Genomic DNA, 27,426 nt, shown 5'->3' on the forward strand with positions numbered 1-27,426 from the left:
GAAGACGGGGTCTTTGCATTCTCCACTCCTGCGTGGCAAGTGCTGTAGAGATCCCTCCAGTGCCTGTGCAGGGATCTCCCCACCCCCCACACCACAGCCCCCCCGCCTTGCTCAAAGTGGGGAATGATTTGAATGATTGATTGACGTCCCACGCCCACTTCCCCCACCCTTCAGTACAAGTACAAAGAAAATAATAAATACTTGTTGAATTTCTTCGGACAAAAATGACGGGATATGGCACTGATTCTTCCTATATCCTGAACGACTGTATCTTAAAAGCACATTCTAGGTCTTTCCTGACGCAGCTCCAGATCTACCCATACTGACTTCTCGCCCTGGAAGCTGGATTCCACTGTACTAACACTGCAGCCTCGTCTAAAGGACTGCAGCTCACAGCTGGGACCCTGCCCTTTCTCACTTAAGGCAACCGGACCGGAGGCGGGACCTCCGGGCCCGCCCAACAGCACTCTGACCCGCGGTCTCCCCGCGACCAGCAAGTGCCACCTAGTCCTTTCCCTAGTGCTATCCATTTACGACGCGCCATCCCGTTGCTTTCATCCTCCTAACAATCTCGTGAGGCAGTTCTCACCTCCCTAATGAAACGGAAGATCGGAGGGGATATGGAGCAAAGAGGCGTGCCCACGAGCTGTGGAGGGGAAGGCGGATGGAAACCCGGAGCCCGAATTGGATTTCGTTCCTGGCTCCGCTCTAAGCTGTCCTGTTCCTCACGCGCAAGCCGCGGCGCGGGGCCAAAGCCTCCGCCCATTCTCACTCTGCTGGACGCTGCGGCGCTGCGAGAGGCGCGGCCCAGTGCAGCCCCCGAGACCCCACAGCCCCCCGCGCGCCCACTCCTTCGCAACTCTGCCGGAAGTCCCGCCTGCGCCCGCCCGGCCGTTCCCCATTGGGCCCGGCACGGGGTACCGCCGCGGGGTGGCCTCTCTCCTGCGTGAGCTTCAGGCGACCACTGTGAGCCCCAGAAGGTACCCGCTCGAGATCCGCTGAGACCCAGGGTCTAGCGCGGGAGGCGGGGTCAGAGGCGAGGAGCGGAGAGAGCTGAGGCGGCAGGCGGGACTTCCATCCAAGGACCCGGAAATTTCCGCGCCACTGCTGGTGGGAGTTGTAGTTCGGCCGTGGTTGGGGGGGCCGCGGCTCATGCGCGGTGCATCGAGGCTTGTTTCACATCTGTAACAACAGGTGAATTGGGCTTTTTATTCTCCCCTTTCGTGCCCCCTGGAGGACTTTGCCGCGGCTGGGGGTGATCGGCGCGAGGAGGGGTCCGAGTCCGACCGCTGGCTTGGTGGAGAGTGGGGCGGAGAAGCGGGCGGGCCCGAGGAGCAGGCCGGGCATCCTAGGCCTGCCCGGGAAGCCGGCCGGGCCGAGCCGTGGGCAGCCAGGCCTCGGCCTGCCGTTGCCATGGAGCCGGGGCGGGGGCGGGGGCCAGACAAGTCCGCTGGGGCTGGCTTGGTAGCCAGGGGCTCCGCGGGGGCCGTAGGAGAGGCCGCTTCATTGGCGCAACGACGCCTCCGCCTCTGGGGATGCTCCGTTTTCCGAGGCAGGGCCTGGAGAAAGCTACTGGAGTGCTCTGGGACCTTTGTCTGCCCCCCGTGCGGCCTGGACCGTTCGTCCAAAGGGAGGACTGGTGCAATTGGCCCCCCCTGGTTTGCCCCCTTTTGCACCGACCTTGTCACTGGGGGAGGCCAAGGGGTGAGGTGTTCTTTGTTTGCTCGTGGTGCCTTGTCCCATTTCGCAGGGGAAGACCTCATGCATGTTGGTTTCTTTGTTTGCAGTGAACTGGAGTACCAGGGGTCCTCAGAACCCCCAAGCCAGGAGCATGGCGTCAGCAAGCTGTCTAGCTAGTCCTCTTGTAACAGCATTCATCACCTTAATTGTGACTTTGCAAGGCAGAGGTTGTCCCACTTTGCACCCCCAGTCTGCAGGGGCTTGCCATACACTGTAGCAGGTGGACCGCAGATGGCCACTTGCAGACTCTCAACCGGTTTTGGTTGCAACTTACTGGCCAGAGTGAAATGAGACATCGCGCTATGGTTTCCTTTGCAGTTTCTTGGAAGGCAGCAATCCCACTATGCCACTGTCATTGTGGGTGTTGACCACATCTTATAATTTACACTTACAGCTTGGAGTTTTCAAGAGAAAGGACTCTTCTTGACATAGTTTTTAGAATAGTGCTCTTTATTTTTGTAGGTGTTTAAGCTGCAGCAAATACATTCTTTGCTGCATTGTTTTCGATCCATGCCTGGTATCCCTTTACCGCCAGGAGATATTTACTCTCCATGTGTTTTAACTTATGTAGCTGTGGTCCAAAGTTTGTCAGTTGGAGACTTCTCGCCCCTTTCAACTTTTGAAGACGTTACCATCAATTTTGTTATTTCAGTGACTGCCCCCTGGGACATCTAGGCAACAGCACGATGGGGGTGGGAATTAGAGAAGTGTGAGGTAAGCCCGAGAGCTTTGGAACTCAGTCCCTCACCTGCAGATTTACATTCTGCCCTGAGGCAGCTGTGGGATCTTGGGCAAGTTGTGTAACCTCTGGGAAAGAATTCCTGCCTCACCGGATAGTTGCATAGATGAGTGAGATTAACGTCTATAGAATTCCTTTGTAAACTGTGAAAATGGTGTTTCCACATCTAGTTGGTATTTTCCCAAACTGGAAGAGCTGCTTTACCTGCCTTAGGTAAGCGAATCTTAGTCATGATGGGGGCAGAACTCAAAATTGCATCAAGTTGCACTCTGGGCTTGGAGCAAATGCTTTCAGAACTCCAAGCCCCTCAACCATGCGATCTCTTCCTTGGTATCTTACAGGTGTTGACGCAGGGCAGCTCACAGTTTGATGGGTCTAAAGTAGGTCACAGCAGGTCCTGAAGTGAGGCCAGTGGGTCCACTATGTGTGTTTTCATACCACTAACAAAACTTGTCCTTGTCAGAGTTAGTAAATGAATGTCAATGATCTGGAGCAACTTTCTTTCCCCAAGGGGGCCATCTCTTTAGTGACCCAGCATTGTACTTCCCAGGAGGAGGCCCAGCCTCGTGATGAGGAGTAGCAAGGAGAGAATTCAGCTCCAGTTCAAAAGCCTACCAAGTCTGAGACTTCCTCTGCTCTTGTAAGGTGAGTTGCTGTAGCCACGCACACAAAGCAGCGCTGGATCTCACGCTCAGCCGCACTGTAAAGCAGAAGGCATGTGTGACATTTCTTTGTGACCATCTTGGAAAAGAGGGGATCATTTTTAATTAGTCATTGTGGAGCCCATAGTGACTGCCTGAGTTAAGTAGTGGTTCGTTATGCAGGAAAACTCCACATAATATTATTTTGCTTATGCCAGTAATTTAAGAGCAACTCTGAGCCATAAAGTTTTCCAACAAGGACGGCAGCTGTCTTTTCGATCCCCATCCAGTGTTCCAGAGCTCTGTAAAATGTCTCTAAAAGATCCTGTCGTGAATGTCATGCTGTGTTTTTTTTAGACCGGTACAGGAAAAGGTAGCCTCACCTCTGAGTTAGGGTTGGCACGGAAAGGATCGGGGCTTTTAAAAAGCAACACCAAGAGTCTATTTACCAGCAAGTTAAATTTCTTAGCAAGAAAGTATTGTTTCTTAAATAATCACATAGCTGTTTTAGATGTTATAGCACCCAGGTTTTCTTTAAAATTAGAATCTCGAATTACACTTATTTCCTCTTTTATGGTGGATGGAAGGAATCTGTGGAATGTAATTTCCTAAAGAAAATGGAATCATTGTTGATACTGTATTGAAGTTTTCTCTCTGGGCTACCCTATCCTATTGGCTGAAATTTCCAGCATCTCTGGGGGAGAGGAGGTTCGCCCCAACTCAGCCCGCCCCAACTCAGCCCCCGATCCCCACGGCCCCATCATTTGAGAAAAGAGAACAACAGTCAGGAGCGGGGAGGGCAGGCACGTTTGACTCCTAGGAAGGCCAACGTTATTCTGACGAGCTGACGGGCTGGCTGTGTAGGTGTTTTTCAGCTGAGGCCCCCCATAGTGTAGCTGCACCGACCCAAGAATACTGCGTTCCTAAAAACAACTGTGATACAGAGTTTGAGTGTTTTTTTAAAAAAATTATTAAACTAGAGGTGTTACTTATTTCTTCTCTAGGTAGATTCCTCAGTTAAGTGTGCTAATGAGCAAAATGCAACAAAATGTTTTGCCAACAGCTGAACTTTTAACTTATCATTTGTCATCTCATAGAGACTTCTCCATGAAAAGCTTTCTATTTGGAATCACTACACAATTACTCTTTTTTAAAAAAGATTTTATTTCTTTTTAGAGAGGGGAAGGGAGGGAGAAGGAGGGAGAGAAACGTCAGTACAAGAGATGTTGATCAGTTGCCCCTCACGTGCCCCCTACTGGGGACCTGGCCCACAACCCAGGCTGTGCCCTGACTGGTACTTGAACCAGCAACCTTTCGGTTTGCAGGCTGGCACTCAATCCACTGAGCCACACCAGTCAGAGCCACAGGAACTCTTTGATATTGTTCGTCACATCCCATTCCTAGATTTTTGTGAAAGCCCAGTAAACCAATTTGTCCTTAAAGTAGTCACCAGTCCCATTTCCTGATGAGGAAGGATTGGTGTAGAATTTCACTTCCTCCTGGAAGTCCCAGGAAAACTGTGAGTGTTCTGACGAGGAAAACCTATGCCTCACGATGAGACGCACTGCCTTCTGTTGAGCAGGGTTCAGGGCATTTAGGACAGAGGCAAGAATACAGCTCCCAGAAACTTAGTCACAGTCACCCTCTGGTGGACATGACCCTTCCATCCTTAAGTGGGGGGCGGCGGTTGGGGCTTTGTAGTGATGGGCTTCATTTTTCTCATCCTCCGAACAGCGCTGTGTTCCTACACTTGATCTTAGCCAAAAGGCCAAGAAGCAATACAGCTCTGTGTCCCTGAAGTCTTCTCCGTGGCTTCCCGGAGCAGGGATATTAACCACTGCCTCTTGGCCATCCTTTTTTAGGATTCCAGCTTTCCTTCCTGGCCAGAAATGTTCAGCCTGGACTCATTCAGAAAAGGTAAGAACGTCATGGTGCTTGTGCCCTCTTGCCCTTCCTCCCCGGGCCGGGCAGCTGTGAAGGCTGTGAAAGCCCCTCGCCAGGGGGGCGGCCCTGGGACACTGCCCTCCGCCCGCACGGTGCTCATGACCCCTGCCATCCCTTGCCTTGGCAGGCATCCGCCACCTCTCCCTCCGGAACACCCTCTTCCACGTAGTCACTGCGTGTCGAAACCCTACCAGTCTCCCCAGGCCTGTATTTCATACCATCTCCTCCATGCACGTCTCTCGATTCTGCCAAACAAATGCAGTCTCTCTCTTCTCTCAGACTTTGGTCAGCACTATACCTGTGCTTTCTTGGGCTTAGTCTAGTCCAAAGTAAGTATCGCACCCCTGGGTTGGAAGCTCCCTGCCATCAGGGCCTGTTGTGCGTGTTTTATCATCCACAGTCCCTGGCACAGTGCGTTGCGCGTGGTAGGCAGGCCTCAGTAAATGCTGGTGGCAGCGGATTGAGTCACTGTTCTATTACTGGTCATAGGAGCTGTGGCAAGTCTTGCAGCCGGCGCCCACCAGCAGATGGGATGAGAGGGTTGTGTCAGCAACGGCAGCGCTGGGCCGCGGCGGGCCTACAGGTGGTCTGCAAGAGCTGCTTACAGGAAACCGTGTAGTTGGCGAGGACTGCTAGGGCCAGGTCCCCCAGGGCTTTGACTGTCTTAGGCAGTCACAAGACTTTTCTCCTTTAAGGGAACAAAGAGTAAAGGCCCGTTGCCTATATTGAAGCTGTCTGTGCGGCTCCTGTCTGAGCATATTTTACAAATAAATGAGAACCGTGAGAGACCTGCTGACTAACTGTATTCAGAAGAGATCCGTGCAGTTGTGTCTCCTCTCCAAGTTATGTCCCTCGAGGCCTGGGAAACCCTGGCCAAGGAGTGCCCTGCGTAGCCACTGAACCGGGCCAGGAGGTCCGGACGTACCAGCATCCGCAGCAGCCTCTTCCTGCCTCCTTGTCTGTCTTCAAGCCATTCCATCTGTTTTCACATTGCATGAAAAAATTCACCTCTGTCATCTTGGTTTTGTGGGTTAGCTGTCTGAGAAAGGAAGCACTGAACTTGAGATTAGTGTGGACAGCACACTTTGAGCTGAAAATTGAGTACAACTTAATTGCCTAGTTTACCTGCTAATCAGTGGGCTTTGTTGTCCACATCATTAAAGTCAGAGAGAAACAGGTTCCCTTTGATGGGAGTGGCTCAGACTTAGGGGCGCTGATCTTGTAGAGACGGAGGCCCAGCAAAGTCATGGTCCTTTTTTTCCCTGGTCACTGAGCTCTGGCATGAAAAGGAGATGGTACCGGCTGCGAGAGAGTTTGGGGTAAAAGTCCTTTATAGCATCTGTGATTTTCCCTTCCAGGCGGGGGATCGATGTGTCTGAGAGGCTGTCCCTCAGGGTAACAGCGTCAGCACTCAGTGTAGCGGGCAGAGCACAGCCTCGCTGGGCAAAGGCTGCGGACCCAGGTGCCGACGCTGCTCCGCCTCCACTGCCTTGAGATGCACACAGGCCATGTTACAGGGTGGTTCTGAGGGTCAGATGAGCTGGCACATGTAAAGAGCTGAGAACAGGGCCTGGCACCTGGCACACTCACAGTCCGCGTCAGCAGTCAGGCGGCTTTGGGACTTGGGCCAGTCTGGTTTGGGGCCTTGCTTTCCAGGTGAGTGCTGGGTGCTTGCCATCGACCATTTCACGCTTAGGGGTCTCAGGGAGAATCGTTAATCTGGAACAGTCCCTGCCTTGAGTATTTTGCTTCAGGCAAAGCCATCTTTGTGGGGTTACCTGACTGTAAGGCTGAATGTCCCCCCTTGTCTTCTGAATGCTGATATCACTTGTGGTTTGCATCATGACCTTGCCAGTTTGTGACACTTTCATTGTTATATAGGACTGTCCTTTATCTCTTAGGGAGTTTCTATGTTTCTTTGTTCCTCGTGATGAGAATGTGAGCTCCCTGCAGTGTCATGAGTCTTGAGAAGGACTGTGGGCCTGGGGGCTCCCTGGTCAGACTGGCCGGGGCTCGACTTTGCTCCCTGCTGGAAAGGGGTCAGCTTATCTGATCCTGTTTCCCAGCCCCAGTCTTCAGAGGCAGAATGAAGATCAGAGATGATGGAGGAGAAGCTCTTGGCTGTGGTCTGTCCCCAGCCCCTGGGCTTGGGTTGGCAGGTGCTTGATAAGCATGAGCAGTTGGGTTTATTTTGGGTGCGGACTGTAGCCGACGCTTTGCTGGAGAGCGACAGCCTGGCCTCGGCACACGGTGTGCCATGTGGCTGAGTGTCTGCGAGACGTGGGCCGTGGAGTGGAGACCGCTGTGTTTCAGAGATGCTTCCTGGTGCAGGCGCAGTGGGCCGTGCTGTCTGATGTTCCAGTGGCGACGGCCAATAGCAATTCCTTTTGGCCACTGCCTCTCCTATTATGCATTTTCTCTAAGCTGCCAACACCTCCCAACTTGAACACTTATATGCCTGGAAAGTGACCTGTTACTGCCTTTGCCAGCATCAGAATCAGGCCACAAAGAGCAAGTGAGTCTTTGAAAGGCGGCACAAAACTGGAAAACACTGGATCAGCAGTGGTCCAGAGGAAGGTTCAGGGGAATTGTTTTGGGATTAGGACAGTGTGGCCCCAGTTACTGCAGATGCTCATTGAGACTATCATTAATCATCAGATCATCCCTTCTTCTTCTTGTCTTAATCCAGCGTCCCTGGCTGTGAGTAAGGACCCGCTTCAGACAGGCGCGGAGAGGTCAGGTCCGGCGGTCCTTTCCAACCTTAGCTTCAGGCAGAGCTGGATTAGTTCCAAGATAAACCTGGATCCTGGGCATTTTGTTCCGGAAGACCCGACAGGCATTCCGCTGTGATGCTGTGTGTTTTCTGCAGTCACACCTCGTGGTGTCCTAAGAGGGCCTGTGGGGGAAGTAGAATGGAGGTGCCACGACCACAGCTTTATGGCGAAGCAGGACGAAAACGGTCATTGGTGCCTGGGACGGTACTTGGACCACCGAGGCGGCAGCTCCATGGCCGTGACGGTGCACGAAGAGCCCCCTGAGGAGAGCGGGGCTGGCAGCCGCTGGGGCGATGTGGGTGGAGGCGGGGCTCTGCGCCTGCAGGGCTGCGCCCCACCGAGTGGCCCTGCAGGGAGCCTGGGGGAGGAGGACCTGAGTGCAAGAACATGCTCCTTCCCCCAGTTTTATTATGAAGGATTTCAAAAACACTGAAATGTTGAGAAAGTTGTATAGCGAACACCCCTGTATCTATCACCTCGATGCTCTACAGATGCTCCATTTCAATTTTGGAAAGATAGAGCTTAAGGGGCTCTTACGTCTCCTGCTGGAAATGAGAATTCTGCTCCAGCTTTTTCAGTACCCTTGCCTCAGAAAAGTTACCCTCGAAGCAAGGGTTTTTAGGTTTTGCTGATTGTATCCCCAGGGGATCGCCTGGAGAGGAGCCAGTTTGCTTTATAGAAACAGCACCCCTACAGCAGAGCAGGCTGTTACCCAGGGCCGTGGGGTGTCCCTGCTCTTCCCCCGCCTCATGTGAAACCACAGCCCGTGAGGCAAAGCGAGCAAAGAGCCCCTGCATCGCTCCCCGTTGACCATCGCATCTGACGTTCTCACTGTTCAGGGGGCTTTAATGGTCTCCAGCCCTTCTTGCCTGTAGAAGGCTTGATGGGGGGGTCTTAACTTTAGTTCACTTATACCAAATATTTGGAACTTCCTAAAATGTCCTGTAAAGGTCTCCTGATAAGTAGAGTTTAGTCTTTAAATGAGTGGAGACATTGGACTGGCAGACCGTTAGCTTGCAGAAAGAGGGAGGCGGCTGGTGCGCGCAGGTCCTGTCTGCGCTGTCCAAGAGGCCCCAGCGGTCAGTCGGCCTCTCTTGCCCAGTTCCTAAAGGGAAAGAGAATTTGCAGTCTGGTGGCTGACGTGGCTCTCTGGAGAACCGCGGCAGATTCAGAGGTGGCTGCCACAGTGGGGACAGCAAGTGGGAGCACCGAGGATTTACCTGGCACCGTGGCTTCCTGGTTTCCAGCTGTCGTCCCGCATCATCCTCACAACTCCAGACTGGAGAGAAGTACACGGGATGGGCATTAAACTCGTGGAAGCTGGTGAGGGACCAGGGAGAGCTCGAGGGCTTTTTCAGAGCCAAGGAGGGATCTCTACAAGGCTATCACATGCCACATCTGCAACAGACAGTTGCCTTCTTTCGGCGGTGGCATTGGTGACACTGTCTCAGAACCCGGACTGAGACACCACCTGGCAACCCCGGTGCCTGGGGCCCCTCCCAGGTCCTCCGGGGCGAGTCCGTCCAAGGGCCTGTGGCTGAGGGGTTGGACCCGCCACCCTGACGCCCTCTCTCTTTCCCCAGACCGGGCCCAGCACAGGCAGCGTCAGTGCAAACTCCCCCCGCCCCGCCTCCCACCCATGTGCGTCAACCCCGCCCCCGGAGGGACCATCTCTCGAGGTAAGGGAGGAGCCTCGCCTCTGGCACCAGCTCCGTTGGGGTCTGTGGGGAGGTGGGCAGCAGGGGGGCCTGGGCACCAGGGCCACGAGCCTCTGGAAAGTGAGTGCGGGGGAGTGGGGTCAGCAGAGCGGTTGGTGTCCTCGGGGTGAGGTCACCTGGAAAGGTTTGGGCTGTTTCATCATCCTTGGCCACGTGGCTTCCAGGGGTGTCCAACCTTTTGGCGTCTCTGGGTAGCACTGGAAGAAGAAGAGTTGCTAGGGCCACACGTTAAATACACAAACACTAACGAAAACTGATGAGCAAAAAAAAAAGGTTTTAAGTAAATTTACGATTTTGTGTTGGGCCTTATTCATAGCTGTCCTGGGCACCATGTGGCCCGTGGGCCCCGGGCTGGACACCCCTGGACTCTGCGGTCTCATTGGGCCTCTGTGTGTGGCCAGAATGAGGCTTAGGCTCAGTCTGGATGTTGAGCACCGATGTGGAGAATCCAGGGGCTGGATCCTCTATGCAGTCCCTGGCTCAGGCAGCTCAGAGAGTGCTGGGCACTCCCAGCAGGGCCCGACCAGAGAACCCTGAGCTGGCCCAGTGTTCTCCACCTTGGAGGCCTTGGGGCCACCCGGCCAAGCATTTCCCCAGCCCCTCAAAGCACTTTACTGACCTGAAAATCTGCCTCTCAGTTCGTTTGGCAAGGTAGGGTCACCGTTTGAATGGGGAGAACGTCCAAAGTCCCCAGACAGGTGACAGCTTACCTTAGGTGCCAGTGATACCCAGAGACAGGCCTAGCAGTAGGACCAGGGAAGCACCTCTGCCCGTGAGCGTCTCCTTCCTCGCTTCGGCCTTGGCTCTTTCCGGGTCTGCTAAGACCAGTGCCCCAGTGGCCTCTTTCTTGTCCCGACAGCTACCCTTCTCTGCCCCATCGGCGCCTGTTCGCACCCCTCCCCAGCTGCCCAGTGGAAGAACTCCGTTTCAGGTCTCGGAGTCTTTGCCTCGTGGACACAGCATGTCCCCTTCAGGCTCTGTCTGTAAAGTGCTTTGAAGGTCAAGAGCTCAGGAAAGGTGCGGGGAACACGGAGCACCTGGGGTCCGGCAGCTGCACGGCGCCCTGTCCCTGAGCCATTTGCGGGCACACTGCCCTGCTGCTGGGACCCTGGCCACCGCAGGAGGCCGCAGGAGAGAAATAAGGACTTCCGGCCCCTCTCACCCTTTGACTTAGGTAGTGAAGAAATGCCACCCCCTACTGTTGCCAAAACAAGAGTTGATTGCCCTTTTTTTTTTCTTTCTTAAAATGCCCTGTAACTCCAAAAGGCTGAACGTTAACATTTCCAACATGGCAGGTGAGTGGCTCTGAGAGCGTCAGACATGCTTTGGCTAAGCTTAAAGCCGGCCAGCGGGGACCAGCCAGGCCGCATGGGTAGGCTGTGCCTCCTTGTGCGCAGCAGGGGGGAAGGTCGCTGCCCTGGGGAGGGGCAGCTGCTCCCCGTGGGGCCGCCCGGCAGTCCCCACTCTGTCTCCCCAGGGAGCATAGACCCCCCCCAGCCCGACTGTCTCCTCACAGCCACGCCTCCAGAAGGCATCGTGGGTGTGGGCATCTCTGCCTTCCCTGCCTCTGTCTTTCTCCTGAGTCAGGCCCAGAAGCAGCAAGCTCCTTAGTGCACAGGTGACCGTGGTACCTTTCTGCCATGTGTTCTGATCCCCTGGAGGCTTTGCTGATGCCTTTCCCTGAAGAAGGAAGCATATGGCAGACACAGTCTCTCTGGTTCAACCAGGAGAGCAGTGCTCAGGAAGCCATGGCCCCTCGAATAGGTCCCAGTGCCCATCAGAGTCAGGTCCGGAACTGGAAACACCGCCACCATCTTTCCCAGTTTACCCCCGAATCTACCGTGAACCTCCAGCCATGGCTTCTTTCCAAAGCAAAGGGTGAATAAACTCAAAAACGTTCCTCTAAGCCTCCCCGGGAGTGTTCCCCACCCCCCCGGACCTGAGATGCAGAGCACTAGACAGCAGCTGATGCTCCTGGAAGGATGGGGGGGGGGGTCACACGACTGGGCTTTCCTGTGCGCTCTCATACAGCTGTGTCCCCTCCTCTTGGTGTGGTGGTTTCCCTCCAGGGACCTGGTGCCTCACGTCTGTGACCGCGCAGCCATGAGGATGGGTAGGGTGGTCAGGGTGGCCACCCGGCCCTGTAGCGCCCCTTACCTTTCCTGTGGCCCGCCATGTGAACCTTGTCATTCCAGTTCGACTGTCCATAAAACAGCTAACTCTGGCTGCGTCAGGTGGTGGACATTGGCCAAGACCCCTGGTTTCTTCAGGTGTCAATGGTCCCTCTCACGTCCCCTCCAGAAGTGCACTGGTCTGCTCAAAGTCTGGCCTGATTTGGGCTTCCTCCTGTTTTTCCCTGGGCCCCCCGGAGTTCAGGGTCCTAGAACACCCTCCTTCTCCTGTGTATTCAGCAGAACCTGTACACCTTACTTCCATGCTGCTGGCGCATTCAGTACCAGATGATTCGCTTGATCTAGAAGTGAGTGGAAAGATCTCCGAGCCAGCAGCCCTTTCTTTTTTCAGAACTTCCCTTCTTTCCCACAGGCAGAGGTGCTGGTGCCCACTCCCCAGGGAGCAGAGTGTGCAGGAGAGACTTAATGCTGGTGGAAGGGAGGAGGGGGACATGCTAGATCCTCCCTTTCTTTAAAGTCCCAAAGCAGGAGTCAGCAACCTTCCCGTAAGGGTCAGAGAGTAAATGTTCTAGGCTTTGCAAGCCATGCGGTTTCTCTTGCAGCTGCTTACCTCTGCCATTATAGCATGACCCTGGGAACGGATAATACATAAGGAAATGTACACTGCTGCACTCCAATAAAACTTCGTTTATAAACACAGGCAGTGGGTGGATTTGGTCCGCAGGCTGTAGTCAGGAAGCCCTGCTCTAGACCAGGGGGGAGAAGATCACAGAACCGGAAGGCTTCCAAGAGCCGATCTGAGAGCTGCCGTCTTCTTATGAGAGGCAGTGAAGTTTGTAGAGGTGAAGTCTTCGCTGAAGGCGACACCAGTTGGAGCCCCGGTGAAGCAAGTGAAACAGGCAAAGGGAACAGGGAGCTCCCTGAGAACCAACTACTTGGTTGATGCTTTCTTTAAAAAATAAAATTTCAAACATCCGTTTGAAATGTTTTCTGAAACCGAGGAAACAGTGTAATGAACCCCACGTGCCTGTTACCCAGCTTGAACAATTAACAACCCGTGGCCAGTCCCTCCCCTTTGGCCCCTCGGAAGCAGATCTGTGCAGCCACGGCATTTCTGCCGCAGCTGCCAGGTGGCTGTCCGAGCAAAGTGCTGCATGAGGGGCTTCCCGGAGCCGGGCAGGCCCGGGCCCGCTCTCCAGGCGGGTGCTTCTGTCCAGGCTGTTGTCTCCTTCAGCTTTCAGGCTCCACAGTTTTCAAAGTTTGCCTTCAGCCCCTGCTGCCACAAGCAGACTTGGTAAGCTGGATTCTTTCAAGGGGATCTGGGCTGCTAGTGACCCTTACCACTGAAGCTGGGTGGGTGTCTCAGCTTTTGGCAAATGAAAATGCCGCTTGACCAAATTCAAAGCCATTGGAGAATCATGTTGTGCTCCAAGGGTCTTGCCCTCACAATGCGGATGATCGGGGTAGGGGGCTTGATACGGACGAGGTGTCCCCTCGTGAGGTCAGACAATCGCTGCCAAGGCCCTTTCCTCTTGCTCCTCTTCTAAAATCCCACTGAGGGGGGAGTGGAGGAGCTGGAGTTGAACTTGCCCCATCCTGCCCTGGGTCTGGCTCTAAGGGACCCGTCCCCGTTTATCTTGGACCACAGAGGGCAGGGTCTTCTCTGACAGAGCACTCTGCAAAGCTGCCTTCCAGACACACTCAGTTTGTACTAACCGCAGCCCTGCCATGTGAGCAGAGCATGTCTGTCCTGATGTTCCCAACTGATGACATTGCCCAAGGTTCACAGCTGGCTAGTGGTCGAGTTGGCACTGAGGCCAAGTATTAGCACTCAGATCCCATGTTCCTGCCCTGGGCCAGCAGCTCTGTGTTGGGAACTTGTTAAAAATGTAGGTTTTCAGGCCCTATTCCAGACCTAATGAATAAGACACTGGGGGTGGTTCCTCGCAAGGTTTTAATGAACTCTCCAGGGATCACCAGTGTGAGATCCAGAATTTAAAACAAACAAACAAAACCCTCCCTGCCAGCTTGCCCCCAACTGTACTGCCAATCTCTGTCTAAGACTTTCCAAGACCGAGGGCCCCTTGCTGTCATGGTCCCTGCTCAGCACCGGAACCGGCAGGAGAGGCATGAGCCTGGCCAGAACCCAGGTGTAGTAGCTTGGAAACAGGATCCCATCTGGCTTTCAAACAAACGAGGGAGGGCAGCTTCAGACTCTGGCTGGACCAACTCGGTTTTGGGCACAGTGCCGGAGCGGGGTATTTTTCACCTCTGACTCCAGCCCTGGGGAACAGGTGTGGTCTGCTGATGCCCAAGAGGTCTTCCCCGTCCCGGCTCAGGGCTCTCCCCAAGTTTACTTTGTAAGCCATTCTGTGAGATGCGTGCCCCAGTTGAGCGATTCTGGCTGGGGAGAGGTTTCTTTTCCTCCGGGGAATGTTGAGCTGAGGCCTGCACTGTTTCCCAGAAAATCTCATTCCCTCTTCCAGCCGCAGATTCGATGACGAGTCTGTGGGAGTGATTTCGGCAGGGTCCGAGCCCGCGGGCCACGGCTATACCGGAGCCGGGGAGCGGGAGGCCCCGGGCTGGGAGAGGCGGGAGCCAGGCCCAGAGCTGGGGGCGGGCTCGGCTCCGCCCCGGGTCAGCCCGGCCGGCAGGGGGCGCGCGGGCTGCCGCTCCCGCCCCACTGTTCCAAGCCCGCCCGGGGCCCGCGGGGGCCGGCGGGAGCGCGATGGCGGCCGCCAGGAGGTTCATGGCGCTGGCCGCCGGCGTCTCCCCGAGTCTGCGGCCGCCGGTTCCCCGTGCCATCGGGCGACAGCGACGCTCGCGCGGCTTCTCCTCAGGCTACGCCCAGCCCGACCGGCCATCCAAGGAGGCCGCCGAGGCCGGGGTGGCCACCTGCGGGCCCGGGGAAGGCGACGGAAGCATGGTGAACGGTGAGGGCAGTGGCGAGGGCGGCCGGGCCGCGACGCCCTTGACTCCTGGGGAAGGCAGAGCTAGGGGCGCGGGTAGGGGTCGGGGCTGGCAGGTTGGGCCCCTTCTCCGGTAGCGGCCGAGACCGCCATCCGCTGGCGGGCCGCAGCCTGCTGTTGCAAAGCTCAGCGTGGTATAGACCCAAATGGACCCCTGAGCGCAGAGGTTGTGGGACCGCAGCGCCTGCACCTGGCGAGAACAGGTGAGAGGTGCGGGACCTCGAGGGAGTGGGAGAACACAGGTAAACGTCCAGGGATGGGTGGTCAAGGGTTAGACTTAGAGCATCAGGGGTAAGCGCATCCTATAGGTGTGGAAAAGAGCCCGAAATACACCTGCAAATTCAGGATTCCAAACAGAGACAGGACGATTGCTCTAATGGAGCCCAGCGCTGGTGCCTCCTGGGAAGTGCAGGGAGCAGAACTGGTGAGAGCACTGCTGTGGGTCAAGGATGGATAGAGACAGCTGGCCTCTGCCTGCCACGTATAGCCGGGAGGGCCAACGGTGCACATTATGTGTGGGTCTCTGTGTCTAGGGGCCCCTTGATGGTCGGTCTCTCTGTGGGATCAAAGCTTTTTCAGTCTATTTAGATAGTGGTTTCTTCACTGTTTGACTCTTGGTTGCTTACAAGTTATGGTTTAGAGGGAGCCAGACCTGACTGAATCCTCCCTCTTGGCCAGGTGACACAGGAGGCTGCCCTAAGGAAGCTGTCTTAACCCAGGCAGTGGGGTTGCATCAGTACTCCTGGAGGAGCTTTTGCAAAGGACAGGGCTGTCCCCCAGATCGCTACCATTCTCAGGTGCCCTGCTGGGATCAGGGCATCTGTCCCATGTTGTGAAAATCTCCCCAGGTGACTTATGATCGATTCATGCAGGTGCAGCCGTGTGTGCGTACTCTTTTTTGGAGCTGGTTTAAAGTTCGGTATAACGCCAGAGACTGTGGGCAGAGAGCAAAACAGCTTTCTGTTTCTGCTGCCAGCCTCTGACCATGAGTTTCTGGGTGGGCTGCTCTCACTTTGGAGCTCTTCCACTTTAAGCCACTTCCAGCAGCTTCCTTTGTGGTTTGGCTGAGCCCTGTCCAGCAGGGAATGCGGGGAAGGGATAGCTCATGCCTTTGTGTCCACCCCAGAGGTGTCTGCTCAGCATCCCTACACGTAATCTGGCCCTAGGCAGGCCTTCTGCAGGGCACTGGGGTACAGGAGAGCTCGGGCCCAGGATTCAGACTCAGACGCTAAGGCCAGTCCTCCTTTTTACTAGAGGCAGGGCCTGGCATCGTCTTGATCTCCACTTTGTGTGCGTGGTGGATTTTTATTTTGTGGTTTTGTTTCGTGTCTTCTTCCAGACATCAGAATAGGGGTTTGTTGCCATCTAGGCTCCTGTAGCTGATGGATTAAATGAGGAGCTTGGGTGGCAAGAGGATGCCAGCTGCTTCCCCTCTGTGGTGTGTAGGTCATTGGCCCTTCTCCTTTGGGACATGGCCAAGGTCTAGCCCCGCCTCCCTTTCCTTTGCAAACCCTGAAGCCGTTTTTCCTTGTCTGAGATGCTCCTGGGTGGTTGGGGTCATGAGCCTACATCCTGGGTGTCCAGCCCAGGGTTGCCCTGATACACACGCCATGGAGGTTTTTGTAAAAAGAAAAAGAACAGCCGTAATACTTTTGTTCTTATTTTCTTAGCTTCTAGGGACCTATTAAAAGAATTCCCACAGCCCAAAAACCTTCTCAACAGTGTGATTGGAAGAGCCCTTGGCATCTCACATGCAAAAGACAAGCTGGTGTACGTGCACACGAATGGACCGAAGAAAAAGGTAACTTGCCGGAGCTGGGGGAGTGTTGGTCTGACTCTCAGGACGGAGGCTGGTTGCCCGTTTCTCCCTGAGATTTCTTTGTCAGAGAGGCCATTTCTTAGTGAAAACTGTCAGAGCAGACACTTTCAGAGCAAAGCTAGGTCTGAGGAGGCACCTGGATTAGGAACAGGAGCACAGGGGAGGTGAGGCGAGGCACACTCACGTGTAGCACAGGCCTCTGCTCTGGTGCCTGGTTTGGTCCTCTGCCGACTCACCTGGACCTCGGTGGGCTAAGGTTGATGATGGAATCCTGCTTCTGGAGTCTCGTAGGCCCTGGGACCTATGGAAGCATGCGGGCAAACTATTCTGAACGAAGATTTTTAATGTTAAAGATGGGTCCCACCGTGCCCTCTCGCTAGAACATGGCACTTTGAAGAAGCAAAACAACTCGAGGTGGGACAAAGGGCCTGAGGATGGGATAGTGAGAGCCATCCGTGGCGTTAATGATGGGCGGGCTCTGTCCTGCGCTCAGCTTTGCTGCCAGGAGGCCACAGCTGTCCTCTTGATTCTCCCTGCCATTCAGGCGACTTTGCTGTGTAGAGAGGCACGGGTCGTGATCCTTTCTTCTCTTCCCTAGAAAGTCACCCTCCACATAAAGTGGCCCAAGAGTGTGGAGGTAGAAGGCTATGGCAGCAAGAAGATCGACGCCGAGCGGCAGGCTGCAGCCGCGGCCTGCCAGCTGTTCAAGGTGACCCTTCCTGGGCGAAAGCCAAGCAGACTTCTTCCTGAGAAACCTCTAGCCCCTCGCTCTGACGGTCGCTCAGGGAAGGGTTGACGGGGTGCTCCACCACTCAGCTGTCCTGAGCCCTTCCCGCCTTGTGGTTCCTTTCCTGCTGGTTAGCCTGCCTGTGGCTTCAGGAACTGCCGAGAGGAGCCCCTGTATGGAAACCAGTCCCCGTGTCCAGAGCCCTGGCTACGCTTCCACTTCGGTTTCCGTTTTCCTTCCCCGCTGTTCCACGTGGGTTTTCCGTGCAGCCAGGCGGTCCTCTCTTGCTTACAGCACAAGCATGGTGGTTGCTTCTCTCACTTCTCGGGCTGGCTGTGGGTTGCTGTCACCGCCATTGAGCTTAGAAAAGAATTCTTCCCTTTCTGGGTGTTTGAAGGCGCTTTAAACCCAGCCTGGGAGCTGCAGGTCATGGTCACCTTGCCCCTAAGCCATTTCTCTGTTCCCTGCCTGTGCTGGCAGCCTTTTTTCCTTTGTGTGTTTAGTTGTGGTAAAACACCCAGCCTTTAACTTCACCATCACAGCCCTCTGAGAGGGTGCAGGGCAGTGACGTTGAGCACACTCGCACGGTGCTACTCCCGATCTCCAGGACTTTTTTCTCTCCACAAAACTGAAACTCTGCGCCCGTTACACAGCAACCCTCCCCCGCCCGCCCCTGCTGCAGCCCCTGGCAGCCAGCATTCTACTTCCTGTCTCTGGGAATCTGACTGCTCTGAGCAACTCATTTAAGTGGGGTCACACAGTGTTCGTCTTTCTGCTGCTGGCCCATTTCATTTGGCAGGACGTCTGCAGGGTGCATGGCAGCTGTCCCTTCTTCAGGAGGCTGGGTGGTCCACTGTGGGTGGACCTCACCTTGTGTGTCCGTCCATGCAGCCGTCAGTGGACACTGAGGTTGCTTCCCCCCTTCGGCTGCTGTGAGTAGCGGTGCTGTGAGCACGGTGTGCACACGTCTCTGAGACCCTGCATTTAATTCTGACAAGTGCAGCTGCTGGATCCTGTGGTGGTTCGGTCCCTTAACTTTTTGAGAACCCGCCCCACCGTTCACAGTGGCCGCAACATTTTACAGTATCACAGCAACGTGCACAGCTCCGACTTCCGCACACCCTCCCCAAAACCTGTTTCGCTGTGACAGCAGCCACCCCAGTGGGTGCCAGGTGATGTCTCAGTGAAGGTCTGGTTTGCGTTTCCCCAGTGACGGCTGATGTTGAGCGTCTTTTCATGTGCTTGGCGGTCCCTCGTTGATCTTCTTTGGAGAAAAGTCAAGTCCTTTGCCTGTTTGGGTTACTTGGATTTTTCGTCGTTGGGTCACAGCGCTTTTTTCCCCGAATATCTGCCCGCAGTTCTCCAGCTCCCCCTGCCGCACCCACAAACTAGATGTGTTTATGAGCATTGTGCTCACGCCAGGCATGGGAGGAAGGGCGCACCTCACCCCCGAGCTCTGGAGCGCTCGTCCTGTGGCGGAGGAGGTCTGCCCGGGACCGGGGGAGGAGCGGGGCCCTCCAGACACAGCCCTGCGGTGCAGGCCGGTCGGGGGCTTCAGAAACCTGAGGGTTTTATGAAGGAAGGAAGGGTGTGGTCACTCCAGCTTGTCATGAGTCAGGTGGGGGAGAAGCCGTTCTGCAGAGGGTGCAGGGCCGCTGCCCCCGTCATGCGGTGTCAGAAACCCACTCGGCATGTCCATGTGGCCATGTTGTCGTTACCGCTCCCAACGTGAGTTTCCCGAACCTGTGCTCTGTGCGTGCTCTGCTCCTTGTTCTGGCTTCTCCCTTACGTTTTAGCTCCCTAGATCTGGCCACCTGCATTTCTGTTTTGCTGCGTAGATTCCGAGCTTTCCGGGCATGGGGACCAGATGTCACCTGTCCTCCCGAAGCTCAGGGCGTTCAGCACGTCGCTTCGTACGTGCCAGGGGCTCAGCAGGCGCACTCTCTGGTAGTCTCTCTAGGAAACGATAATGCCGATAGGGTTTAAATGACACTTTGGTATAAATGGCTTTAAAAATGTTGCGGGTTCTTTCTAGAACATGTTTCCAGTAGAGGGTTCTTTATTTTTCCTGAGGCAGGAACCTCCATCCCTTTGCCCCGGTTTTGATCCTGTTCTATGAAGCTGGTACACCTCATGCTCCTCATCGCCGTGGGGAGCGTCCACTGCGTCCTCCCTCGGAGCACAGGGTCCCCGTGGGGGGGTCTGCTCCACGGTGTGGGCTGTCGGAGTCCGGATCGCCACCGTCCCTGCGGCTCCTTAGGTCACTTGGCGAATGTGTCTGTTGCTCTGTGGGGTTTGGGGATTTTCTGTCTGTTGCCTTTTGTCCAGTAAGTATAAGAATCTCCCTTGAACTTTTCATCTGTCAAAGATGGACATTTTACTGTTCTCTCTGGGCCAGCTCTGGACGAGGGGCCGAGGCGGGTAGGCAGGTGGCCCCTACATGGGGGACTTCGGAAGTAACTGGGCAGGTTCCAGGCTGAGGTGTGAGGGTGTGTGGACCCTTACGATGCCCCTGTCCTCCCAGGGCTGGGGTCTGCTGGGTCCCCGGAACGAGCTGTTTGACGCAGCCAAGTACCGAGTGCTAGCCGACCGCTTTGGCTCTCCGGCTGATAGCTGGTGGCGCCCGGAGCCCACCATGCCACCCACTTCCTGGCGGCAGCTGAATCCTGAGGGCATCCGGCCAGGGGCACCTGGGGGCCTGTCCCGCTCCTTGGGCCGAGAGGAAGAAGATGAGGAGGAGGAAGAGCTAGAAGAAGGGACCATCGATGTTACTGACTTCCTGTCCATGACCCAGCAGGATTCCCACACGCCCCTCAGGTACAGCGGGAGGCGGCCTGAACCATGACGTGGCCGTGGGGGGTGTTCCCTGGGAGCCCCCTTTGGGAAGGGAGGGCCCCGCCTCGTGTGCCAGCACGCCGTCAGGACAGCCCTTCCATCCAGTGCGCCCGCCCTGGGTCCCCCAGCGGCCCAGCAGCTGCTCTGCCTGCCCCTGCTCTCCAGTGGGGGGTGGGGGAGGGAGGGTCAGCCATGCTGGGAGCTCGAGAGGGTCACAGGGCAGCAGAGACCCCCGCCTGCCATCTTGTCATGCCTTCTGGCTGCCTGCTGCGACCGCCCAGCGCCCACAGAGCCCGAGGGGAATTGGCCTCGGGGGAGAGAGAAAGCTTTTTCACCTACACTTTTGGTCCTCCCAGGGGGGGTTCCCTTGAAATGACAGATGATGACAGTGCTGTCAGAGCTCTGACCCAGTTTCCACTTCCCAAGAACCTTCTGGCCAAGGTGATTCAGATAGCAACCTCGTCCTCCACAGCGAAGGTGAGCGGGGCCTCCCAAGGAGTGCGTGGGTGGGGAGCTGGCTGGGCTGCGTCCGGTCTTCCCCAGACCGGGCAGCGGGGGAACCAGAGGTGTGTGGGAGGGTGGAGCAGTGGGGACACAACTCAGGAGCTCAGGTTGGGGCTCCCCTGGGGGCTGTGGAGCCGGGAGGCCCCTACCTGTGCACGCGTGGCGGGCAGGGCCGGAGGACAGCTGTCTTGCCGAGGTGTGAGCCCGTTCTCTGCTGCCGGCGAGGGGCTGTGGTCAGGCAGGGCTGGTCTCCAGGCCTTTCTGCCCCCCAGGACGAGCTGGTGGCATGCACACACGACAGCCCCAGCCCCTGGCTGCCACACGCCTGTGTGCCTTGAAGGTGCCGAGAGGGCAGAGAGTGGCGAGGCCCAGATGCGCCCTCAGCTGGGAAGTCGGGGCTTGGGAGCAGGGCCTGAGGGGGCTCCCTCCAGCCGCACAGTGGCGCCTCTCCCGGAGCCGAGCTGGGGGGTTTCCGTGGTGACGGTTCTGCTCTGTGGGAGTGCCAGATATTTGTCCTCTCTGCCTCTCTGTAACCGCCTGCCCGCCTTCCCTGTAGAACCTCATGCAGTTCCACACCGTGGGCACCAAGACCAAGCTGTCCACCCTCACCCTGCTCTGGCCCTGTCCAATGACCTTTGTTGCCAAAGGGCGCCGCAAAGCAGAGGCTGAGAATAAGGCAGCAGCCTTGGCCTGCAAGAAGCTGAAGGTGAGTCCAGGGAGGGCCCTGGTGTGAACGGGAGATGTAGCTTCCTATGACCCTTGGCAAACTGGCTCACTTTCCCAGGAAGTGAAACCCGCCATACCAGGTCTATTGGCCTGGATGCTCAGGTCCAGGGTGTCACAGTCTCGTCAGGCTGTGTGGCACTGCTTTGCAGGACTCGCCACAGTCCCTCCAGAAGGGCTCTGTCAGCTCAGTCTGTTGGCCACTGTTGGCCAGAGCCCACACGGAGGGGTGAGAGATGCACCCTCATTCTGGGCAGCGTGAAGCTGGAGAAATGGAGTCCGTGGTGAGTGCCTGAGCCTTGTGACCAAAATGAACAAGACAACATTAGTCTGGGGTGAAGAAGGAAGAAGCAGTTGGCGTTAAGGTGGGGGCAGCGTGGCCTCTGCTGGCGGTCCCTTGAAGGGGCTTTGAGGTCAGCGGCTGCGCCAGCAGCAGGGTTGGTGTTGTGACTGCCTAGACGTTAGTGATTTGAACCCACGTCAGCAGAGGGTTAACTGCAGGACAAGACAGGAAGGAGGCCCCGCTTCACTCTGACTGGTTGGGAACGCCTTTGGTGCATGTTTGGCTCTGAGAACCAATTTAGATACAGCCAGTGGTGAGAGGTAACGAGAGCTTGGTGAATAGGAAGGGGATGGGGATGGGAAGTGGCGCCAGAGGAGGGGGTGGACGTGTTACCTGCAGCAGGGCCAGGGCTCACTGAGAGAACTCCGAGGAAGGCTTGTAGCCTGACAAGCACAGCCCTGGGAGCAGAAGCCTCCCAGCTGGTGGGGTCCTGTGTCGGGAAGGAGCAGCTTCCAGGTGGCAGCTGTGTGCAGACAGCAGAGGGACCTCAGGTCGACTGCAGTCCCGTGGGGTGGGGGATGGGGGGTGGCAGCCTCCTGCACCGAAGGCCGTGTTGGCTTTTCCCAGGGTCCTGAGGACTGGGTGCCTTGAGTTCTGCCAGGCAGCCAGGGGAAGGGTTAGGTCCTGAGGGGCTGAGCTTCTTGGAGGAGGCACTGTTTGATCTGGGCTTTGGAGGGAGAGCAGAATGCAGACATTACAGGTGGTGGGGACAAAACTGTAGGGAGAATTGACTGGTTGATACACTTGCCCAAGGTGTGGGAATGCCACGTCCCCTCTCTGGTTGGGTGGCTTGGGGCATGTGGGGAATTAGGACACATTTCCCTTCCGGTGGCTTGTTTTATCCATGTGAATAGAAGTTCGATGTACCTTGGGGGACGGGGTTCCCTGAACAGGTGTCAGGCAGACAGCAGGTGTGCTGGGCTTTGGTGAGGGAGCAAAGGCAGAGAGCACCCCTGAGATGCGTTAGGGGCCCATCCACCCTCAGATCCGTGCCGGGACCCATGGAGGTGAGATCGGGCTGTGTGGGGGGTGCTCCAGCTGCACAGGGAGGCATTTCTCAGTAGGACCCCTCCCTGGGCAGGTAGGAGGCCATCCTGCTCAGACCATTCAGGTCTTGCTTTTCTTGAATTTTAACTACTCTTTTGGGGGGGGGCAATTTACATTTTCCGGTTTCCTGACTTCCCCCTCCTCCTGCAGCACCTCAGCCAGAAAGGGGTTGCTCTGCGCAACTTCTCTCTGGAGCTCCTGAGCCTGCCTGGGCGGGTTCCAGGCAGGCGGGGACCTAGACTGAACCTCACATGTCCCCTCTTTAGAGCTTGGGCCTGGTGGACAGGAACAACGAGCCACTCACCCATGCCATGTACAACCTGGCCTCCTTGCGTGAGCTGGGTGAGACCCAGCGCCGGCCATGTACCATCCAGGTGCCTGAGCCCATCCTCCGCAAGATAGAGACCTTCCTGAACCACGTAAGAGAGCCCCTCTCGTCCCCATCTCCATCCACCTGCCCACTCCAGACTGTATGCTTCCACCTGCAACAGGCAGTGGTCACGCCCCACTTCCAGACTGGGATTGGGGCCTGGGAGCACCTTTCCCCCCAGCAACCCAGCCTTGCCTGTGAGCGTCCCCAGGGCTGTCATGGACTGAAGTCATCTGGGCCACAGTGTGTGACCCGTGAATCACGTGGAGAGGGACTGGGTGCAAGTGAGGAAGAAGGTATTTTTCTTTGACCACGTTGCTTGCCTCCCCTGTCCCCCAGTACCCGGTGGACAATTCATGGATCTCCCCAGAGCTCCGGCTGCAGAGTGATGACATCTTGCCCTTGGGGAAGGACTCTGGGCCCCTGAGTGACCCTATCACGGGCAAGCCCTACACACCCCTGTCGGAAGCAGAGGAGGTGCGCCTGAGCCAGAGTCTGCTGGAGCTGTGGCGGCGGCGAGGGCCCATCTGGCAGGAAGCCCCCCAGCTCCCCGTGGACCCGCATCGGGACACCATCCTCAGTGCCATTGAGCAGCACCCGGTGGTGGTTGTCTCTGGGGACACGGGCTGTGGGAAGACCACGCGCATCCCCCAGCTGCTGCTGGAGCGCTACGTGACTGAGGGGCGCGGCGCCCGCTGCAACGTGATCATCACCCAACCACGCCGCATCTCGGCCGTGTCTGTGGCACAGCGGGTCAGCCACGAACTGGGCCCCACCCTGCGCCGCAACGTGGGCTTCCAGGTGCGGCTGGAAAGCAAGCCCCCAGCCCGAGGCGGGGCCCTGCTCTTCTGCACGGTGGGCATCCTGCTGCGGAAGCTGCAGAGCAACCCCAGCCTGGAGGGGGTGAGCCACGTGATCGTGGACGAGGTGCACGAGCGGGACGTGAACACGGACTTCCTGCTGATTCTGCTCAAGGGCCTGCAGCGGCTCAACCCAGCCCTGCGGCTGGTGCTCATGAGCGCCACAGGTGACAACGAGCGCTTCTCCCGCTACTTCGGCGGCTGCCCTGTCATCAAGGTGCCTGGCTTTATGTACCCTGTCAAGGAGCACTACCTGGAGGACATCCTGGCCAAGCTGGGCAAGCACCAGTACCCACACCGGCACCGGCACCATGAGGTGAGGGGCGTGTCCACTTTGGTCCACCCAGGGCTCTCGGCCTTTCCTCTCTGTCCCTGGGGCCTGGTGGCCTGTGGTGAGTGACCTGTTCCGAGCCTTGATTTTCTCCATAGAAACAGAATGATGGGGCCTCGGTGCTAGGGTGTGGTGAGGGTTGAAGGTGACGTGTCAGGTGCCTCGGCCTCACTGAGTCCCTCGCCCCGGGGCTGTGACTGTGGCCTCTCTTTCCCCACCCCAGTCCGAGGACGAATGCGCACTGGATTTGGACCTTGTGACCGATCTGGTTCTGCACATTGATGCTCGTGGGGAGCCAGGTGGGTGCCGCCCCTGCCCGTGCCCACCCTGACCCTGCGTGCTGGGAGCCACCACTCACGCCTGCAGGTTCCTTTCCAGGTGGGATCCTCTGCTTCCTGCCTGGCTGGCAGGAGATCAAAGGGGTGCAGCAGCGCCTGCAGGAGGCCCTGGGCATGCACGAGAGCAAGTACCTCATCCTGCCAGGTGAGATCCCTGTGCTGGCCTTCACGGCCCCCAGCTGCCCCTCGCCCTCTGTCCGGGGGAGTGACCCAACTGGGACTCGCGGGGCCGGGGCTTCTGACCAGACCGCAGTCCTTGACGGCTCTGCTGCCTTTCCTGGGCACGCCGACCCGGGCCTCGCTGTCACAAGCCGGGCGGAAGTCCCTGCCCGTAACTGGTGCGTGCTTGCTGCCCCCCAGTGCACTCCAACATCCCCATGATGGACCAGAAGGCCATATTCCAGCAGCCGCCAGTCGGGGTGCGCAAGGTGGTCCTGGCCACCAACATCGCCGAGACCTCCATCACCATCAACGACATTGTGCACGTGGTGGACAGCGGGCTGCACAAGGAGGAGCGCTATGACCTGAAGACCAAGGTGGCCCCACCCCCGGCCCACCAGCCCCCAGCGAGCAGCTCCAGGTTCTGGGCCGCCCTGGCCCCGGTCAGGGTCAGCCCCAGGGTCACGCCTGCCATGCGTGTCTGGAGAAGGCTGCGCTCCGGGTGCCGTGTGCCTGTTGGGGCGAGGGAGCTGTTGGGGGTTAGGTGAGGGGGGCGGCCAGGCACGGGGGAGCACTGAGGAAGGCCTGTGGCACCCCAGTCACCGCTCGCCTGCCCCCTCCCCAGGTGTCCTGCCTGGAGACCGTGTGGGTGTCACGAGCCAATGTGATCCAGCGCCGGGGCCGGGCAGGCCGCTGCCAGTCGGGCTTTGCCTACCACCTGTTCCCGAGGAGCCGCCTGGAGAAAATGGTCCCCTTTCAGGTGCCGGAGATCCTGCGCACGCCCCTTGAGAACCTGGTGCTGCAGGCCAAGATCCACATGCCTGAGAAGACGGTACACCAGGGTGCGGCATGGGGGGGCTGGCCTCGGGGACGGCGGGTGGGACACAGGCTCACAGGGCGGGGGCTCTGCTGCGTCCTCACTGCAGGCTGTGGAGTTCCTTTCCAAGGCGGTGGACAGCCCCAACATCAAGGCGGTGGATGAGGCCGTGATCTTGCTCCAGGAGATCGGTGAGTGGGCGGGTCCGGGCTGGGCCGCAGAGGGGCCGGCAGGGTGGGCCTGACAGCTGGGCTGTTGCAGGGGTGCTGGACCAGCGGGAGTACCTGACCACTCTGGGACAGCGCCTGGCCCACATCTCCACCGACCCCCGGCTGGCCAAGGCCATAGTGCTGGCTGCCATCTTCCGCTGCCTGCACCCGCTGCTGGTGGTCGTTTCCTGCCTCACCCGGGACCCCTTCAGCAGCAGCCTGCAGAACCGAGCGGAGGTGGACAAGGTCAGACCCATCCCGCCCCCCGGCCCCCCCTCGCAGCCCTTCACCACCTCCTGTCCCGAGGTGGCCCCTTGTAGCCTCTCCCCGTGATGCCCCTCCCCTCCCAGGTGAAGGCACTCTTGAGCCAGGACAGCGGCAGCGACCACCTGGCCTTCGTGCGGGCTGTGGCCGGCTGGGAGGAGGTACTGCGCTGGCAGGACCGCAGCTCCCGGGAGAACTACCTGGAGGAGAACCTGCTCTACGCACCCAGCCTGCGCTTCATCCACGGTGAGAGGGGCCCCCTGCTGGGTCTCCAGCCCCTCACCCCTCTCCCCTGCACTGGGCTTCAGGGGCCCCCAAATCTGCCTCCCCAGGACTCATCAAGCAGTTCTCCGAGAACATCTACGAGGCCTTCCTGGTGGGGAAGCCCTCGGACTGCACGCTGGCCTCGGCCCAGTGCAACGAGTACAGCGAGGAGGAGGAGCTGGTGAAGGGCGTGCTGATGGCGGGTCTCTATCCCAACCTCATCCAGGTGCTGCCTCAGGGAGGGACTGACCGGGCCCAGCCCCCTTCCCCATCCCTGGCTCCTTGCTTAGCTCTGCCTTCTTTCCCATCATCTCTCCAGGTGAGGCAGGGCAAGGTGACCCGGCAGGGCAAGTTCAAGCCCAACAGTGTCACATACAGGACCAAATCAGGCAACATCTTGCTGCACAAATCGACCATTAACAGGTGGGAGACAGGCAAGGCTGGGCAGGGCAGCTAGGATGGGCCCAAAAGGGTAGCTTCACCCAGCCCTTTATTTCCCAGGGAGGCCACAAGGCTACGGAGTCGATGGCTGACATATTTCATGGCTGTCAAATCCAACGGCAGCGTCTTCGTCCGGGACTCCTCCCAGGTGCACCCACTAGCTGTGCTGCTCCTGACTGACGGGGACGTCCACATCCGTGGTGGGTACCCGCAGACCTCCGCCCCTGCTCACTGCCCCATGCAGGCTGGCTTGTCCTCCAGGGCCTGGCCTCACCTGGGCTACCACCCTTTCCTTCCCCCCAGACGATGGGCGCCGGGCCACCATCTCACTGAGTGACAGTGACCTGTTGAGGTTGGAGGGTGACTCCCGCACCGTGCGGCTGCTGAGGGAGCTACGCCGGGCCCTGGGCCGCATGGTGGAGCGGAGCCTGCGCAGCGAGCTGGCCGCCCTGCCCCTCGAGGTGCAGCAGGAGCACGGGCAGCTGCTGGCCTTGCTGGCAGAGCTGCTGCGTGGGCCCTGTGGCAGCTTCGATGTGCGCAAGTCCGCTGACGACTGAGCCCTGCCACCGCCGGGCTGTGTACAGAGTGCAAATGTTTATTTAAAATAAAGTTCTATTTATCCCTTGTGAGCATTGCTCTCCGCTGGGGGCTCCTCTCTCGGGGCCTCAGCACCCTCGACGGTGGGGCATAGGCTGTGGCCCAAGGTCTTTGGAGGAAG

The 27,426-nt window shown here is 57.6% G+C and overlaps 1 protein-coding gene across 5 annotated transcripts; it reads left to right on the plus strand.

The window, feature by feature from the left end:
- Window positions 1–1,004: 1,004 nt before the first annotated feature.
- On the plus strand, window positions 1,005–27,337 carry DHX30 (DExH-box helicase 30). Of its 5 annotated transcripts, XM_037130426.2 has the most exons (22): window positions 1,005–1,194; window positions 3,030–3,124; window positions 4,983–5,037; window positions 9,422–9,517; window positions 16,328–16,458; window positions 17,075–17,185; window positions 19,728–20,020; window positions 20,395–20,515; window positions 21,099–21,248; window positions 22,922–23,074; window positions 23,365–24,201; window positions 24,440–24,515; window positions 24,595–24,699; window positions 24,915–25,090; window positions 25,339–25,545; window positions 25,640–25,721; window positions 25,792–25,985; window positions 26,090–26,249; window positions 26,336–26,493; window positions 26,587–26,690; window positions 26,769–26,908; window positions 27,012–27,337. In XM_037130426.2, the coding sequence occupies exons 3-22, from the start codon at window positions 5,010–5,012 to the stop codon at window positions 27,263–27,265; spliced, it is 3,576 nt and encodes a 1,191-aa protein (XP_036986321.1). In that variant the 5' UTR covers window positions 1,005–1,194; window positions 3,030–3,124; window positions 4,983–5,009; the 3' UTR covers window positions 27,266–27,337. The 5 variants fall into 5 exon arrangements, with proteins under 5 accessions (XP_036986321.1, XP_053525136.1, XP_036986322.1 ...); XM_053669161.1 differs by lacking the exon at window positions 9,422–9,517; XM_037130427.2 differs by lacking the exon at window positions 1,005–1,194 and having other exon boundaries at window positions 3,007–3,124.
- Window positions 27,338–27,426: the final 89 nt, after the last annotated feature.

Source organism: Artibeus jamaicensis, unplaced genomic scaffold (assembly GCF_021234435.1).
Source record: "Artibeus jamaicensis isolate MK-2021 breed Jamaican fruit bat unplaced genomic scaffold, CSHL_Jam_final contig_519, whole genome shotgun sequence".
Classification (NCBI taxonomy): domain Eukaryota; kingdom Metazoa; phylum Chordata; class Mammalia; order Chiroptera; family Phyllostomidae; genus Artibeus; species Artibeus jamaicensis.

Excerpts from the sequence above, each read along its gene's own strand:
- DHX30 (XM_037130420.2), top strand. The coding sequence starts at position 14,417 with ATGGCGGCCGCCAGGAGGTTCATGGCGCTGGCCGCCGGCGTCTCCCCG. Across the intron at positions 21,249-22,921 it reads TGGCCTGCAAGAAGCTGAAG|AGCTTGGGCCTGGTGGACAG; the intron begins GTGAGTCCAGGG and ends TCCCCTCTTTAG. Across the intron at positions 26,909-27,011 it reads CGGGGACGTCCACATCCGTG|ACGATGGGCGCCGGGCCACC; the intron begins GTGGGTACCCGC and ends CCTTCCCCCCAG.